The sequence below is a fragment of the Echiichthys vipera genome (genome assembly GCF_963691815.1).
Source record: "Echiichthys vipera genome assembly, chromosome: 20".
NCBI lineage: Eukaryota > Metazoa > Chordata > Actinopteri > Perciformes > Trachinidae > Echiichthys > Echiichthys vipera.
This window is the reverse complement of record NC_139845.1, coordinates 18,661,789-18,680,671: the sequence shown is the minus strand read 5'-3', so window position 1 is coordinate 18,680,671 and position 18,883 is coordinate 18,661,789. Positions and strand designations below refer to the sequence as shown.

At 40.3% G+C, this 18,883-nt stretch overlaps 3 protein-coding genes across 3 annotated transcripts in view; 2 read left to right on the top strand and 1 right to left on the bottom strand.

The window, feature by feature from the left end:
- The window catches only part of LOC310962893 (NXPE family member 3-like), a 31,319-nt gene extending 29,594 nt beyond the window's left edge, over positions 1-1,725 (bottom strand). The window contains exon 1 of the mRNA XM_083935502.1: positions 1,601-1,725. The gene's annotated coding sequence lies outside the window, so the exon portion shown is untranslated. The remainder of the gene's footprint in view (positions 1-1,600) is intronic.
- Positions 1,726-4,819: 3,094 nt separating this feature from the next.
- Positions 4,820-12,316, top strand: selenoo2 (selenoprotein O2; the record flags this gene model as incomplete). Its single annotated transcript, XM_083934937.1, has 9 exons — positions 4,820-5,253; positions 6,646-6,849; positions 6,951-7,128; positions 7,878-8,008; positions 8,275-8,552; positions 8,711-8,873; positions 9,181-9,366; positions 10,468-10,624; positions 12,155-12,316. The coding sequence occupies 9 exons, from the start codon at positions 4,820-4,822 to the stop codon at positions 12,314-12,316; spliced, it is 1,893 nt and encodes a 630-aa protein (XP_083791063.1).
- A 2,719-nt stretch (positions 12,317-15,035) lies between these two features.
- LOC310962751 (microfibril-associated glycoprotein 4-like) lies at positions 15,036-18,768 on the top strand. Its single transcript, XM_083935308.1, has 7 exons — positions 15,036-15,101; positions 15,276-15,350; positions 15,496-15,523; positions 15,634-15,725; positions 16,732-16,849; positions 17,279-17,464; positions 18,020-18,768. Exons 2-7 carry the CDS (start codon positions 15,282-15,284, stop codon positions 18,298-18,300), a joined length of 774 nt encoding a protein of 257 aa, XP_083791434.1. The 5' UTR covers positions 15,036-15,101; positions 15,276-15,281; the 3' UTR covers positions 18,301-18,768.
- The last annotated feature ends 115 nt before the right edge of the window (positions 18,769-18,883 follow it).

Here is an 18,883-nt window from a genome sequence, read left to right as displayed (position 1 = left end):
CTCCATTGTTGGTATATTTCTGTAGCAGTTGCAACGCCAGATCCAGGCCTGACATGTATATTAGAGCGTTTTGTTTCGGTTTCACTGGTAGCCGCAGATAATTCTCGAGTCAAGGAGGTGTGGAGGGAAAACATTTTAAAAATGATGGATGAAAAAGAAGGTTGTTTTGATGTATAATTAGCCATTACACATCCACTCAGACTTGTCAATCCTGTCCCTCTGTTTAAAATTATGGCCATGGTTAGAGAAAATTCTACACACTTGCTGTAACTTCTGTCTCCACTGTGTAGTGAAATACATTTAAGTTAAGAAATAAATAGGTTCATTACTGGGTGGTCCTCTTATGTACACTTTGTTACATCATATACAAGTTTGAACACATGTCGACACTGTAGTCTTTTGCAACCACACTCTGTAAAGTCACCAAACTATTTACACTTCCATAAAGGAAACATACAAGCATAACTAAACTTACTTTCAAGTTACATAAAAGAAACAGAGAAAGAAAGTCTGAAGAGGTAAAACTCTAGCAACTCTTATTACTACTAGATTAACTTTGACTAATTGTTAAAAACTGTAATGGGTATAGTTGAGGACCCAATAGCAGCACACTATCAGGCAGGTTCAGTTGGTAATGAACTTTATTCAACAAAGGGGAGCAGGGAAAAGGAAAGTCAAGGTCAGGCAGGGAGTCGAGGAGCCGTTGCAGGGACTAACCAAACAGCTCAGGAGAGAGGCTGACGGAAACCAGGTGGGACTGGACAAAGGCCATGGTCAGGGACAGAAGGCTAAAGTGGATTAAGTCTGTGAATATTCTCATTTGTCCAGGTCATCGTTATCCCCAAAGCAGTCATCCTAGACAACTAACCAATTTCAGTTGCTTTTGACTGAAATTGCTTTGGGGATAATGATGACCTGGGAATAAAGTTAGAAAATGAAATTATTACAGACAAAAACAACTCCTTCAAAGTAATAACCCCGAGCCATTGGTTCAGATATGTGGACGACACATGGGTTTAAATCAAAGCCAAAAGAAAAAAAACAACTTCTTGACATTTTTATAAAAAACGTGTTGTATAATTTGGGCTATGAATGATATATGAACAAATCCCTATGTAAAATTTTCGGAATATAGAAAGGAATAAAACTAGAAATTTGATGTAATTAGGTGCTATTGAAGTGGAGCTTGACGGCTTAGAAAAACACACTAAAAACTATGTATTGTATAATTCATACATTTTGCAAGATGAAAGGGAAAGGGGGTCAAAATGTAACTAATAGATATCACAATGAAACGACAATTACAAGTTTTCTGAAATGTCATAATGTCATAAATAAGTCAATTAGACACTTAGAAACACTGGCTTTTAATAAATGTAGGAGAAATCGTGGGGGGGGGGGGAGTACAATTCCCTCAGAAATGCAGTGGAGCAGAAGTATAAACTAGTTGTGAAATGGGAGTTTTAAATGTAAGAAAACAAGTACATCAAAGTGCAATCATGTACAGTGGTTTGTAAAAAAAAAACCATTTAATTCCGATGATAAAGTAGAACCTCAAATCGAATTGATCAATGTCATGAGTGAGTGTCATGGGTCTTACCTCAGCAGAGATTCATTTCGGAGAGAACACTGTCACAACATCAGCCGGGCTTTGGTTTTCATTCTCTGCCTTGCCACATCACCTCTCAAATCCTTTCAGCGTCTGTTTGCCCTTCCTGCTTTGGATCAACTGCGCACTCCATGCACCTGGCCTGCCCCACCCCCGTACACACCTGCCCATCAACTAATCAACCCCTATAAGTTTGATTGGCTGCTGGCCGGATTGTCTGGTGTCTCCTCCTGCGTTCTGTACGTTTTCGGATGCCCCTTTGAACCGTTTGACTGCGGTCAAGCGACTCGTCATTCGTTTCTCCGCGGTCAAACCAGCCGCCCCTATATATGTAGCGCACCTGTATTGGGATGTATGATGTTTATGGTAACTTCATTGAAACCGCTCAGGTGAGCTGTCATGAAGGTTCAACACTTTACTGTCTCACTCTGCAGCGCACACTCTTACCTGCAGGAAGGAGATAGAGTAGTGACTTCACACGAGCACGCCACGTGAAATAATCCAATCGCGTCGAAAATGTATTTGTTGTGTCGACGTCAAATATAATCGCATGATATTCCCAGAATTTTTCACCGTGTTTTTTTTTTTTTTTTTAATAAACCACCTTTGAATACAAACTGTACAGTACAAGAATTTATGGAAGTGGAATTGTCTCACAGAGATGAATACACGTCAAAATGATACATATGCATCCATGTATGCATAAACATACATCTATAAAAACGCTACATCCAAATAAACTAATTTGTATAAATAAACGTGTATTTGTAAAAAAATATGTTGGACTTTGCTTTGGATCCTGCAATTGTTCATCGCTTCTCTGGCTTTTCTCATGATATAATTAGTCATTTTATAATAATGATAATAATAACCATCGAGATCCACAAATGGCATGGCAGTGAGATTCAAAAATGTTGTGCATAAAAAACACTTATGCAGTCAAATCAGGGTTTTTTGCCAATCTTTGACATAGCCAAGATCACCAACAAAGTCTAATGTCCCTTCTATTTGTTATATAGAAAATAATCATAATAGAATTACTTTTTTAATGTTTTTTAAAAAATAAATAATTAAAACTTAAAATATTTCAATTGTCAAAAGGGTTGAAGTCCTGAAAATGATTGACGTTTTGAGCAGGTTTGTAGTTGTTTATAAGATAAAAAAAAGAAAAGAAATCTGAGAGAAATATTGGTGTATGAGGATTTTATAGCAGTGTTTGGTGCGTGGAGGTTTCCAGCCACAAAGGTGTCCAGAAGATGCAAAATGCATCACTAGAGTATAAAAATATGTCAGAGAAAAAGAAGTTCGACTCCAATGCGGCCCTTTGCTGTCTCCCCCTGATGTCTGCCCCCTCTCTCTCTCTCACCCCTGTCTGTCCTACATAATAAAGACTGAAAACTGCCCAAAAAAAATATCTCACATATTAAGAAGAGGACTTGCCTAAATTTCTGCCACAAGCTGCCAAAATGATCACAAAATCAAAACAAAACTTGAGAAAAATGGTCTTTTTTTAGCCGAGGAGGGCATACGGGTTAAAAGGTTCCTCTGTGAAGAATTCTGTACCTTTCAGAGATACTTGAAGTCATCGAGAATGTACCTGAAGTGAAATGAGTCATTTAAAACAGACCGTTTTATTTTGATTCATTTTTAATATATTGTAATATTGTATTGTATCCAAAGGAGTTTTATTACAAAACAATGGATACACAGAAAGACAAAACAAAACCAAGAAAAGCAATGCCGACAGCCTGGTGTTTGATTCTATCCAAAGCATGCTCTGAAAACAAACTAAATTACAGCAAAGTCGAAGGTTATTTCAATTATTTTTTGAGTTTGCCCAACTTCGGTGATATGTTTCACTCTGGCCTCTGAAATTAAGGGTGGGATTTATAAAGCAGTGGCCAGCAGACAATCTTTAGACTGGCAGTGTTTTATGTGTAAATATGTCACGCCTGTTGTGTAAAAATAAGTTGTTTAAAGTGTAATAAAGATGCTTCTTCTGTATCTCAAAACATTTTGAGTTATTATAGCTGTAATAACATGATGTCTATTTGAATTACACTTGCTGAAGTGATGAGCTGTATTAATTGTCCTCTGTTGAGCTGACAGGCATTCTTATTGTGTGCTACCACTCTCTGGTCCTATGCTAAAAACACTGTCTGCCTCTGTAGCATAGTGCTATGTGCTGAAAAAGCTAACGTACAGCCCTGAAAACATCTCTTTTTAACCACTAATACTGCTCAAAATAGCACCAAACCTCTGCAGTAGCATAACAGTCCCTAAAGAAACGTCTGCTAAGGCTTGTAGCGTTGTAAAACAGTATTTTTAATGAACTCCGGGTTCCCCTACAGGGGTAGAAAATTGGGATTTTTTTCCAGAACTTTTGAGACAGTGGAATAATCGGAATAACTGAATAATCTCCCTGGATGACACAAATTTAATACTCACTGATAATGGGGGTTGAATATTAATCAAATCACACATTTTCGTAGGGATGGAGATGGCAGGAAGGTGCTTCGCTCCATCATCAGAGAATTCCTGTGCAGCGAGGCCTCTGAACCTAAGGAAGGCGGCCCCTTGTGAACAAAATAAACACAGGGTAACCAGTTGGTGTGGAAGAAAGTAGGGCTGTAACACCTTTCCTTTTTCCCGCTCGTACTGCGTCAGTGATTTACCATGGGTTTTTTTCTGGTTCACACTATTTTGATGACTTTGGGTTTTCCTTTATGGATGATGTGCGAATGTGGCTCAGTGAAGGAGTGGGTTGTCCTCCATTCAAGAGGTCTGTGGTTCGTTCCCCACCTCCCCTGTTTCACATGTTGAAGTGTCCTTGGGCAAGACACTGAACCCCGAATTGCTCTCCGTGCTGCGCATGGGTGTGTGAATGTGTTGTGAATGGTTAAATTAGGTTAGATGGTATGTAGATGTCCACTGCCAACTGTGTCAATGTCTGTGTGAATGGGTGAATGTGTCAAGTAGTGTGAAAGCGCCTTGAGTAGTCAGAAGACTAGAAAGGCGCAATATAAGTACAAGTCCATTTACAAGTCCATGATTTATTATTCTGTTTCATATAGTGTATTTTAGGCTTACTTGTGGCCTGCTTCATGCTCTTGAATGCTGTCTGATCCTATTAAAAAGTGCCTACTAAGTGCTGCACACAGCACGGATTATCACTGACTGACTCCTATTAAACTCTAAACTTCAGTCTTCATGGAGTCCTCACAGTGCGTGTCCACAGCTCTGGAGCGCTTACCTTTCAACAACACAGCTCTGAAAAAGCTGCCGGTGGATGACTCGGCTGAAACCGGGTCCCGGACTGTCCCAGCGGCATGTTTCTCCAGAATTTGGACTCTTCAGCCCCTTGTACGTCCAACCTTCGTGGCCCTGTCCCAGTCGGCGCTGGCTCTGCTCAATCTGAGTGTGCAAGATGTGTTGAGTAATCCCCGGGGCCCGGAGTATTTCAGCGGCTCCAGGCTGATGCCGGGGTCCGAGCCGGCTGCACACTGTTACTGCGGGCACCAGTTCGGGCTGTTTGCGGGACAACTAGGGGATGGAGCGGTGATGTACCTGGGGGAGGTAGAGTCAGGTACCCATGGGCGATGGGAGATTCAGGTGAAAGGCGCAGGAGTCACACCTTACTCCAGGTAGCTACGTTTTTGCTGCAAGCTGATAATTCAGCACTTACACATTTTCCATGTCTTTTTAATACATCATGTTTGGAGCAGTTAGGTCTGTCGAATTATGGATGATATTTCCTGTGACCAAGTGACAATACGATCATTTCAGCAGGTGATACAGTCTTCATAAGCCTTGCTCACATAGAGGCATGTGAATGCATCAGCCCTGCTTAAGAGCTTAACTGCTTGGCACACATTAAATGCCTTCCCCATTGCTCAACAAACGTGTGCTGCTGAGTCAAACCAGTTTCTAAAGCTGATTTATTCTGTGAAACACATATAGTATAAAGAGGTTGCAATGCTGTTTTTGTGTATTCTGCAGATGTTTGTCTATATGCACAGAGCTTTGGGACTCCTAAACCTACCTCAAGTGATTCTTGCAAACATACTTATGTTAGTTGGCAAATAAAACGTTTTAGCTCAAATGAATAATTAATTTATTACTTTCAAGTCAGCCTGCAAGATTCAAATTATTGTGGCTATGTTAAGTTAAATTTAATGTTGCAAGAAAACAGGGTAACAGTCAAAACTAACATTAGCCTTAAAGTGTAACACCGGCGAAAATGGACCCCACTGTCTTTTTCTGCAAATATACATCGAATTTTTTTGATCACCTGTAAACAGAAGAATCCAGAAGAGTGCTTTTCACATGCTACGTCAAAACATGCCTGTACGAAGAACAAATCTACCCTGTAGCAAGGGTGCTATGGGCAGATTTAGCAACAAAAAAAAAGCCTGATGGCATCAGCACAGAGGGCTGTCCAATGGAAGACTTTGACCAAGGTTGCAGAAAATGGGTGGCCACTTCCCAAAGGGATTTATAAAGCAGTGGCCAGCAGACAGTCTTTAGACTAGCAGTGTTTTTTATGTGTCCATATGTCATGACATTTTGAGTTATTATAGTTGTATTACATTATGTCTATTTGAATTACACTTGAAGTGATGAGCTGTATTAATTGTCCTCTGTTGAGGTGACAGGCATTCTTATTGTGTGCTACTACTCTCTGGTCCTGTGTTAAAACACTGTCTGCCTCTGTAGCATAGTGCTATGTGCTGAAAAAGCTAACGTACAGCCCTGAAAACATCTCTTTTTAACCACTAATACTGCTCAAAATAGCACCAAACCTCTGCAGTAGCATAACAGTCCCTAAAAAAACGTCTGCTAAGGCTTGTAGCGTTGTAAAACAGTATTTTTAATGAATTCCGGGTTCCCCTAGGGGTAGAAAATTGGGATTTTTTTTCCAGAACTTTTGAGACAGTGGAATAATCGGAATAACTGAATAATCTCCCTGGATGACACAAATTTAATACTCACTGATAATTGGGGTCTAATATTAATCAAATCACACATTTTCGTAGAGATGGAGATGGCAGGAAGGTGCTTCGCTCCAGCATCAGAGAATTCCTGTGCAGCGAGGCCATGGCTGCCCTGGGTATACCCAGCACCCGTGCAGCCTCCCTCGTGACCTCTGACCTCTATGTCAGCAGAGATCCACTCAACAGTGGCAGGCGCGTCCCTGAGCGCTGCTCAGTCGTCCTGCGTCTCGCCCCTTCCTTTATCAGGTTGGAAATATTTCAAGCATTTTCAGACATAGAAAGCTTTGGCTATAGTGCTCTCCATGGATACATATGAACGTTTTATTATGTCTCTCTCTTTGTCTTAGATTTGGATCCTTTGAGATCTTTTTGGGCCGGGATGATTTCTCAGGCCTGCAGGGTTCCAGTGCAGGGCGGCATGACATTCGAGCTCAGCTGCTGGATTATGTCATCGAGACTTTTTATCCTCGCATCCAACAAACTCATAGCAACCGGAAAGACCGGAATATGGCTTTTTTCAGAGAGGTGAAGACTGAGGGCTCTGTTGACAGAATCTCAAACATAGAAGCTCAGTGATAATAAACACTGCTTTAGCTCTTTGCGGACAAGATTTGTTTAATGTGGGGACATGGAGTAAGGTCATTACCAGAGATTTTAGTCCTGTTCGATATGCCATGTCAGGATTATTCTGGAGAATGTCTGTAAAAATACGACAATTTTTACCTTCTGTGAAATGGTCCGTAAACAATATCCCGGGTAAAACGATTCTCTGTAAAACATATGTTGATATTCCGTCATATCCCATCAATACATAGTTTCCACATATTTTTGAACATGGAGGCACTAATTTTACCTCACGTCTCCACTTTAAACTAATCCCGTCAAAATAGGGATTAAAGGCATTTTCACACCTGATTTTCTAGTCCACTTCCCTGGTGTGCACCAGATGCGAAAGTGAAAAGTTTTTAGTTTTTTTTTGCAGCTGGTCTGGTTTAACTTTCACATCTATTCACTGGTCTGGTCCGAATCCGTTGATGATGTGTTAAAGTGAACCAAAATCTAGCTGCACTTTGGCCCACTTATTTGGTCCACTTCTGGTGCGCACCAGAGTACGATCGTTGCGAACTGTAGCAAATGAGTGAGTACACTCAATTTCGATTAAACCAAACTAAATAAGGCTGGTGTGAATGCTCTCTCAGTCTCCCTTTAGGTCGGTTCATTTCATGCTGGTGTTTTTGCATTTTCATAATCAGATCTGAACCATTTCTCCTAAGGTGATGACACGGACTGCTAAGCTAGTGGCACAGTGGCAGTGCGTTGGGTTTTGCCATGGCGTCCTTAATACAGACAACATGAGCATCTTGGGTCTTACTTTGGATTATGGACCCTTTGGTTTCATGGACAGGTAGGCTAAGAGTGCAAGTGCACTTAGTTATTTAAGTATCTTCTTTGCTTTTGTATTTACCAGTTAGATTACTCCCAATATGAATTACTGGATCATCTGCTTTCCTCAAAAACTCAAAAATAATATTTTCAGTTATGCCTCAGTAAAATGTAAAATGTTTCTAGAGGTAAGAATCTGTTTTGACAAGATAAGACTTTAAATTATAACAGTAATTTATGCCATCGTGTATCATATTCTATATGAAACCTCACCCACTTGTATGTCAGATTTGATCCAGATTTCATTTGCAACACCTCGGACAAAAGAGGGCGCTACTCATATCAAGCCCAGCCATCTGTTTGCCGCTGGAATGTGGCTCGCCTGGCAGAAACATTGGGCTCTGAGCTGGAGGCAGCTGAGGCAGGGGCTGTCCTGAATGAATTCATGCCCACATATGAAGCCTTCTATCTGAGTATCATGAGGAAAAAGCTGGGCCTTGTGATAAAAGAAGTGGCAGAGGACAGCGAGCTCATATCAGATCTGCTGCATCTCATGCAAAACACTGGTACAAAGATAGAAAGATTACTTTTGACATTTGGTACTGTGTTGAACTAAAATCTATGAAAATGTGTTAGTTATGCTTTTGTAATCCTGACATGATACTATTATCTAAACAATAGTATTTTTATTATTATATTACTATTTACTATTATGTGTTTCCAGGTGCAGATTTCACCAACATCTTCCGCCTGCTAAGCCGTGTCCCCTGGCCTGAGGAGGGCGACAGTGAGAGGACCATAGTGGGGCCAGTAGTGGACCTCATCCTAGAGCAGTGTGCCTCTATTGAAGAGCTAAAGGTGGCTAATAAGCCAACTGTAGAGGACCGGTGAGGGAGTGTATGGTGGTTTGATTAACATGTATATCTTCACAGAGCAGCTAATAAATAACAAGAACATAAAGCATCTAGCTGCCCCACCATATACTCCTAATGATTTAATCCTAAATCTGTCCCATTTTCTAATCTGTTTTTCCTTTTACTGTATATGCTAGCATTTTGGGGAAAAACTTACCAAGACAATATGTAAGTGAAATGTTTGTTTTTAGGATTTATGTTTAGACAGTAGCAGGCAAACATGGACCATCATCTAGAACTAGAGAACATCACTTACCTCTATCCTTTTCTCCATTTCTAGTGAATTGGCGATGATTCTGTCCATGGCACATACCAATCCAGTAATGTTTGGAATAGTGGCAGACGGACCAGCTGTGTCCCAGCAACTGGAACGGATGGGGCGGCTAAAGGAGCTGCTTGAGACGGATCAGGATGAGCTTATGATAAAGCAGCGGGACGACTGGATTCACTGGGTTAGCCGATACAGGTAAGTAAAAAGGACTCCAAAGTTCCACACAGATCTACAGTATTATAGGGCGCACTCACACTTACCGTGCCCCGTGCTTTAGGGTACTTGTCCCTTGTCCGAACAGGCGCACATAAAATGACATCAGAATTGCCGCAGGCCTCGTGTGCGTACAGGTGCGCATGCTCCTGCTCGTACATGTGCAAACGTGCTTTACAAAAGCCCACCTCTCCCAAACGGGCCGTGGACGGCCACTGCACTCACACTGGTCAAGCGAACTAGACTTTACCCGTGGAACGTCTTGGGGTACGGTACGGATGGAAAGTGTGAGTGTGACCTTAGTGTCTTTCAGCTCAGTCTTTTGGTCTTACCACCCACAACAAGGCAGCTGTTTTCAGCCAAAAAAAGCTTTGATCAACCCACTTGCACTCTGCCTGTTCATCACCAAACAGCAGGAAAGTTAGCAAATTGCTTGTGAACTTAGCACATTGTTTAGCCGCTAAAGAGAATATTACCCTGTAAGAGTTAGTGGAAACCCAGCGTGAAATTGGACTTACTTATTTGATCGGGACAAAAATGTAATTTAATTAAAACTTTATTCGCATCGCCCAGATGCTTCAGATGCTCTAGACGCTGCATTCGCAACACGTCTCATTGCGCGGCCTCGTCTGACTGGAGTGTCATCGCGCCATTTACATTGAATTTCAATGTAGAGTTGTTGCTCAATTTGCGTCTATCGCGTTTGGTGTGGCTATGGAGAAGATACACCATCTCGCCTCGTGGCAGGTTTAGAACGTTGCAGACAAAGATTCCAAACTCATCTAGTTGGGAATCTTTGTTCTTGTTCCAATTTTGAAAATGCATATGTATGGCATTCCATTATGTCATATATGTGATTCCAGCATACATACGGAATTCCATTGCTAGGCAATAGGCTTGGTCCTTGTTAACCTCCTGTTGGCTGATGTCATTCACATTCACTGCAACAGGAATCAAACTTGAACACATTTAGAATGTTTATATTTACAACGTTGGAAAGGTTTAAATATTATATTTCCATATGGGATAAATAAACAAATTTCCTTTCCTTTCAAACCATTTATTTTTGCTCTGAAATACCAGGAGGCGTTTGGCCAGGGAGTGTGATGGCACAAGGGACTTGTCGCTAATTAAAAAGGAGAGGCTCAGTGTGATGAACAGCACCAACCCCCACGTCATCCTACGCAACTACATTGCCCAGAATGCAATTCAGGCTGCAGAAAAGGGAGACTTCTCTGAGGTAAGAAAAACTGAAATTGTTTTTTTTTCTTTCTTTGTCAAAATCCCAATTGGGACATCTTGATCCATTAAAGCCGGGCAGATAGATCGATAGACCACTGACCATACTTGTGCAACTGTCAGCCATGATGCTGTTTATCATATTAAATAATAATTTATTATTTTGCTGTTATCGAGAGGTGCCACTAAATATATTATGACCTACAATGACAATGTTTCTCATATCAGATGAACGCTCTGTCTTTCATTTAATTTAGTTCATCTGTATTGTGGTGTATGTAATACTGATTTGAAGTCATCAATATTGTCTGTTGATATGCGTTGGATGTTACTGACACTGTTGAATTGAGCTACTCATCATGCTTTACTGACAGCAAATTCCACCGACTTCCAATGTGTGGTCATTAATACTAAATGGTTGATTGATTTTGACATGGCATGGGATGTGCATATTGACCCAGCTCAGAGTTAAATATACATAAACTTAGGCCATCTTTTTGGCCCGTTCAGACTATTGAATGGTTATTATCAGTTTATCACTACCATATAGGGTATGCATTGGTCAGGTTGACACTGACACTTGCTGGTGGTCTTTTGTAACTACTTTTGGTTCTATTGATGCTAGTGTTCCAATTGAAAACAGACTTTACTGTCCACTGGACATCCTGAAGAAAATTTAAAAAGTGTTTCATCTTTTAACAATGGTTCTGTCAGTACAGCATGATGAGTAGCTCAATTCAACAGTGTCAGTAACATGAAACACATATCAGCATCCTTAGACAAGACTGGCACAACAGACAATATAGATGACTTCAAATCAGTATTAAAGACACAACAATACAGATGAACTAAATTAAATGAAAGACAGAGCTCATCTGATATGAGAAACATTGTCATTGTACATCATAAAATAGTTTTGTGGCACCTCTCGATAACAGCAAAATAATAAATTATTATTAAATATGATAAACTGCATCATGGCTGACAGTTGTACAAGTTTGGTCAGTGGTCTATCTATCTATCTATCTATCTATCTATCTATCTATCTATCTATCTATATTAGTGTTGAAATTGTCTGAAGGCAGAGGTAGTATTTTGACGGGTACAGGACAAACATAGCCAATCAGAAGCAAGGGGGAACTGAAGACCCACCCACCAATAAAATGGAAACATTGGGTGGTATATTTGTTGTCAAAATTGAAAAAACAAAAAAAACGACTGTTTCTGGTCCCTGCCTTTGTCAGTTGTACCAAAAAATGTGCCTTGGTATAGAAAACATAAACATCTGACTATTTGCAGATAGAAATGATGACCATTATAGGTCTGTAAGAGACTATTGTAAAGAGTGATACAGTAGTGCACTGATGCAGAGTATAAACAGTGCTGGAAGCTTGGCCTTATGTAGCATGGAGACATTAGTAAACTGTGTTGCTCAAAGACCAACAGCTGCTTTAATGGACTGGGTTGTCTCAATGGAGATTATGAAGAGCAATGTTTTTTTGTTATACTGTTTTTTAATGATGTCCTGCAGGTCAACACGGTCCTCAAAATTCTGGAGAAACCATATTCTGATGCTTCTGGGCTGGCGCCTTTGGATGGACCTAATGCATGTGGTGAAAAAGAACAGAAAGGGAGGGAACTTGCCTACGACAGAAAACCCCCAGCTTGGGCACAGAGGATTCGTATCACCTGATCCTCGTAGAGCCTCCCAGACAGGTTAAGGAAAGAGGTCTGTTTCCACTGGTGGACCCCAGTGGCCTCAGTTTTCAGAGCAAGCTAGAAGAGGGATGTCGGTAATGCTGCTGCAGTTCTCCACTTCCACCTCAGACTTTCTTTCCTTCTTTCTCAAAGGAGGATGTTATGCAACCCAATGTGTTCCAGGTTCATCAGCTTGGTCATGGATCAATGTTTGTGTGATTCTGATACTTTTATTGCACTTTTTAAACCTGTCTGACTGTTTTCCTTAAGCTGAATTTCACAGTGGTCACCCCTAAGTAGTTAATGAACTTGCTGATGAAGTATGATGGCTCAGATGACCAGTCACACAGTGACCTGTCTGGGTCTGAAACACCAGGAACACACTGGCATCAATTATTTACAGATAGTGGATGTATGTATATAAGGTCAATAATCACAAATAGGGACAAAATCATTACCATTAGTTTCTTAAAGCTACAGAATATATAGAACGGTTGTTAGTATTTCGTTAAGTTTTCCAGTTTGAAACACAAGATCATGTGTTGGGTATCACAAACTATGTTAATTAATTATGATGTCTGTTTTAAATCTATACATATTAGGCATTAGCTCAGTATCTTAAAGGCCCTGGAAACATTAGTTTATTACTATAAACTATAGGGTCCTACATGAAAAATAGCTATTTTGGCCAAACTTGGAATGGTGTTTTTTCTTTAATGAGCATATCTGGACATGTGTTTGTGCTTCTCACTGATTTGATAAAGTGATGCCATGAATTGCAGTGCAAGTTTGAATCATCAATCATGCGCTGTCAATAAAATCTGATCAAACTGCACAAAAGTGCTGAACCAGATTAGCTGGTTTGATTTCACAAAGCCAGGATTCATCCTTAATTCAGACTAGTTAAGATCGAAAATTAAAGTGGCTTTCATGAACAAGGCTGGAATTTGGTTAAGATAGTCTGTGACTGTGGAGTCATGGGGGCTACTGCACAACAGCAGCATTTACACTGGAGATCGAAATTAGAGAACAAGTTATTAACACCTGATTTATTCTGATTTTTTTTTAATTTAATAGAATATCTGCTGTGATGTGGTGGTTATACTGTCGCCTCACAGCGAGAGGATTCCTGGTTCGAATCCCGGCTGGCGCCCTTCTATGTGAAGTTTGCATGTTCTCCCCGTGTCTACATGGGTTTTCTCCGGGTTCTCCTGCTTCCTCCCACAGTCCAAAAACATGCATGTGTTAGGTTCATTGATGACTCTAAAATTGCCCGTAGGTGTGAATGGTTGTCTGTCTCTGTTCGTCTCTATGTGCCCTGCGATAGACTGGCGTCCTGTATAGGGTGTACCCCGCCTCACGCCAGATGTCAGCTGGGATCGGCTCCAGCCCCCTGTGATCAATCATTCATTCAAATAATGAATGTTATAATGTATAAAATAAAAAAGGGGGACAATTTGCACTTGTTGTGTTTTGACTCTGGTAAAAACCAGCACAATAGAATAGAATAGAACATATATTGGAATAGAATAGAATAGAAATACTTTATTGATCCCTAGGTTGGAAATTGCATTTTTTTTTTGATTTTTTTTTAATTTAGATATTCATCAGAGCTTTCCATCCCCCCACTCCCTTGCTCAAAGCCACTCTACTTAACCTCAGCTCAGCACCACCCGAAATCAAACATTACGATAACCGTCATTTGATAAAAGAAAAGAGAAAGACTTCTAATGTTTTCCACTTTCTTTCTGGGACAGGGGCTATATGTAGTACACAAGAATCTGTGACTTGGATTTGTTTGTTTATGGTTCTAAATCAGAGGTGTCAAACTACTCCAGTAAAGGGCCGCTGTGGCTGCAGGTTTTCATTCCAACCAAGCAGGAACACACCTGATCCAACAAATCAACTGTGTGTTCTTGCTTGGTTGGAATGAAAACCTGCAGCCACAGCAGCCCTTTACTGGATCACTTTGACTCCCCTGTTCTAGATGATCCAGGCCATTCAAATTAAATCAATAACTATGAACCTTTAAGATGAAATCATTCTATAGAGGTTCTCTCACTACTGCCCCTCTCTGACTGATTTCAAGTGTCACAACAACTACTCCTCGGCTCACATGCTCTGGTCGATACATTTCACTAAAATTACATTCTTCTGATGACACTTGAGTGAACAAACTAGACTTTAGCTGTGAAGGGCACAGTACGAATGGACAGTGTGTGTGTGCGTACTTTGTGAGTCAACAAAGTCAGAGGAATTCCTCCTCTAGGGATCATGAATGTCAAAAATGAATTGCAAGTCATGGCAAAAAAACCCCAAAACAATCAGGAGGTGGTCATTTTATTGGTCAGTGGCTATAAAGGAGCAGTTTTCTATCCCATGCTGGTTCACAGGCTTGAGGAAACAGTGAGTACATGGCAAAGCGCAGCAGGGACTTCTTGTTTGAATCGGCCTTAGTGTGTTGTTTGCCTTCATAGGTGTACCCAGATGGGGAAAGCCAGTGAGCCTGTGAACACCGCTGGGCGTGTTTTAGCACTGTAGTGTTTAAATGTCACAGTTGTGAAAGCTGTGTGGCAAACTTTGTAAAAAGAACAAGCTACTTGTGAGAAATAGGGGGAAGACTGGTTCTGTTGTTCAGACTTTGCTCCTGCTCAGTCTGCATGAAAGGAAGTGACGGCCCTGATCGTAAACATGAAGGAGGTGTGGTAGCTTAGCCTGTGAGGGAAGTTGCCACTCCTGTTGTGGAATTTGAGCTGGCAAACAAGGTTCATCCAAAACAGGTAAGTGTATATATGGTTATATTATTATTGGTGATTAATGGTAGTATTTTACTCTTGAGTCAATGAAGAAAGTGAATTCATTGAAGTAACACTGTTGCTGCTGTTTATACATTTCTCTATAAAATGTTTTAAATATAACATATATTAAGAATGACATGTGATTTTCAAACTCAGGCCAAAATGAAGAGTCTGGTTGGGTATTGTGTGCTCCTCTTCACATGTCTTTTGAGCTGCACAGGACGGCCTGAGGTAATAAAAAGGACATATTCTCCTCCTGTTTCCAATGTCTTGCCCCTCGATTCTCTTTAATGTGTTTCAGACAAGAACAAATGCATCTGTAGTCCTGGAATGTCTGTGTTTTTAAGTCTTACTTTAAAATTCTTTCTGATACTAGAAACGGCAGAAACCACTTTCTTCTCAAGGTACAGTGGATGTTGTTATTGATTACAGTACACTTTCATTTAATGTAAGGCACCATATATTGGTATTTAATGTTGTTGGTCGTGTTTTTCTCTCATCATGCTAACCACAGGAACAGACTGCACTCAGATTAAGGCTCTCTCACCACAAGCATCCAGTGGGGTTTATATAATCCAGCCTCCCAAAGTCAAAACCCCTTTTAAGGTACAATAAAAGACTTTAAAACTGACATGATACCAAAAATCTTTTTTTTTTCAAGTGCGCCATTACAGTACTATACTTCTTTTAAACTAAAAACAAGAGAGTTTACTTTTAGTTGACTTTGTATGTACTTAAGTATACTTGCCTTATACTGACAACACACACAGCTTAGAGTTGTACTTAAATGAATTGATCGTAGTTACTTATCTTAAGTTATCTTAAGTTAACTTAGTATTCAAATACTTTCACAAACGAGCTAGAAGTATAACGCTAGCAAACAAAAGGTATACCTTAAAAGGTATAGATGCAGACATACACAGACTACATAAAATAGTTGTGTACTCAAAGTTTACTGCTCTTATACTTTATACCTAAGTATACTTTAGTAAACTAGACTGTTGGACAATTTGATCGAAGCAGTATGAAAAGCAGTTCACTTATAAGTTTACTACTAGTACATTGACATTAGTATACTTACTACATGAAGTTTACCTAAGGAAATATACTTGGACTTTACTCAAGTTTATGTAATAAAATGAACTTGTCGTACACTTCTTTTAGGTAAGGGTATACCATGGTATGCCCATTTGTATTATCGTGCCATTGACATTTACATCTACAATTTTGAAACATTTATTTTCAAAATGGAGACTTTTTACGGATACTTTTATTATTTTTCTTTCAAGTTTTAATTATAATGCAGTTAATTCAATCAAAATAAAACTTTAAGGGGCCATTGTCACTGATAATGGATGTTTACTGCTGCCCCCACTTATCCCAGTCAGAAATGAATAAATGTCTCAGAACAGACCTTTTTTAATCAATTTCTCGTCTGTAGTTCCAAGCTTTGTCTAAAGTGAAGCCCACAGTCTCAGACTTTGAAAAACCCTAATCTAACATATAATGTTGTCTTTTCTAAAGCCTTGTAGAACACGTCTCAGCCTTCGGGTAGTGTGTGAAAACCCTGGTAGCTGGTTTCTCTAATGTGTTTACTTGACTTCCTGCTCAGGTGTACTGTGAGATGCGATCAGATGGAGGTTGGACGGTGTTTCAGAGGCGCAGTGGAGGAGCAGTTTCCTTCAGCAGGAAATGGGCACCATATAAAATGGGTTTTGGAAACTTGACACGTAAGCAAATAATTTGGAACAGGTTGTGTTTGTTTTGCAGTGTGGCTTAATCTAACTCATGATGACACGCCTTCCCAGATAGGTCTTTGTTAAAGGAGGATCAGGGATTAAATAAAATAAAATACATACATTATTTTCCCTTATTGACATTGGCAGAAGCCCTTCCTGTCACAAGACCAACACAATCCAGCTCTTATAAACTGAATTAGATTACACTGAGGGCAATATGCACATTTTCTACCACACAGAAATGTTTCTAAATCAGACTGTGGTGTCAAGCTCACCTGAGGAAGGCATTGTGTGAGCTAAGTTTGATCTTTCAACTGTCCCTGAATTCTTGCCTGATTACCTGCAGGCGACCTAAATCGTGCAGCAATGACAACCCTGAGCAAAAACCTATATCCTTCCTTGTGCTCTGCTCATTCTCAGAGGACCACTGGCTCGGTCTGAAGAATGTTTTCTCTCTGACCAAGAACAAGACCAAGAAGTGGACAATGAGAGTCGACCTGTGGGACCACGAAGATGGCACTGCCTTTGCTGAGTACATACACTTCAGACTGGGCAATGCAAAATCTGCCTTCAAACTGCATGTTGGGAAATACAGAGGCGATGCAGGTACTGCAGGCTCTTTAGTTTCTCTCACGGCCCCTCTTTTCCTTTTGCTTTGTTGAGACACGCACAAGGTGCCAGTTATTTTGCTTTCATTTATGTTGGTTGGAATAGTCTTCTTGCCACAGTTCTTTATACATTGTCATTCTAATAAATGTCCAATTTCTGTGATCTTCCCTTACTCCACCATCTACTTTCACACACAAACACTGTCTAAGCTCTGTTTTCTGTGAAACAACAGCACCCTCTTTCTGCTTTAGGGTGTAAAGCATCCAGCAGCTACAAAACCAGCCTTGATAGGACTATGGTATACAGTATATGTGGAAAGTAGCCAGAGGCTTGCAGTTTTCGCAGGAATGATCTCATTTGTAATTAGTCTACATATAATAAAATGCATCACATGCACGCTGTAAAGGGACACAATATAACCTTTGAATGTTGAAATAACACACTGCCACTGGTGGTCCCAGTGGTCACTGATCAGCATCAGTAACATTTTAAAGACACCCTAACAATTCTACGCTTCAAAATTCTTTAGACTGTTTCCATCTCTGTCCAAAGGTGATGCCATCGGTGACCAGAATGGCTACGGCTTTAGCACCGTCGGCCATGACAATGACGGCTGCTCCCCGTGCTTCTTTGGTGACATTGCTCAAATGGAATGTACCTCTTCAGCCGGTGGAGGTTGGTGGTACAGCCGCTGTGGCTCTGCCAGTCTGAACGGCGACTGGCATCCTGCCGGTAACCACATCGGTTGGGCATCAGGCCTCCACTGGCAGACATGGAAAACTCATGCTCCTTACTCCATGAAGGCCACCAGAATGATGATCAAGTCTGCGTAAGAGGAGCTAGCCATAATTTAACTTCATACTGGCTTTTCTTGTAGTTCAGTGACAACTGTATAATGTTTCAGAACGTTTTTTTTCAGCCTCTTTACGTGGGGTGACTGCTTTTACCACTCAGCCACCGGTTGGCCCTAAAACTTATCCTTTTTTATATGCAAATCAGGTTTTTTTTAATATTTGTGGTACTGTTGATTAGACACATTATGCCTGCCTTTGGAGATTATTCTTTAAACTTTATAGAATAGTGATGAGAAAACAAAATTCAACATACGAAGGATGGATGCCCATAATTAAATTTTCAAGCATCCCTAAAATGATTGCATTCTTGTTGTTACTGAACATATAGACACCATGGAAGGCTGTTCCATGCTACTGTGCTAGAGTTCCTGACTTATTATTTGTTTACTCATTCTTTTCTTTGCTGAGGATTTTGATTGATTTAATGAATAAAAGTCCACATGCAGTTTGTAATGGCTAAGTGCATTTATTTCATTTAATAAAACGGGTTGTTCCTTGATTCTGATTGGCTGAGCAGGCGACGGAACCCGTCGTAAAATATTCTGTAACCTCACAGGTCGAA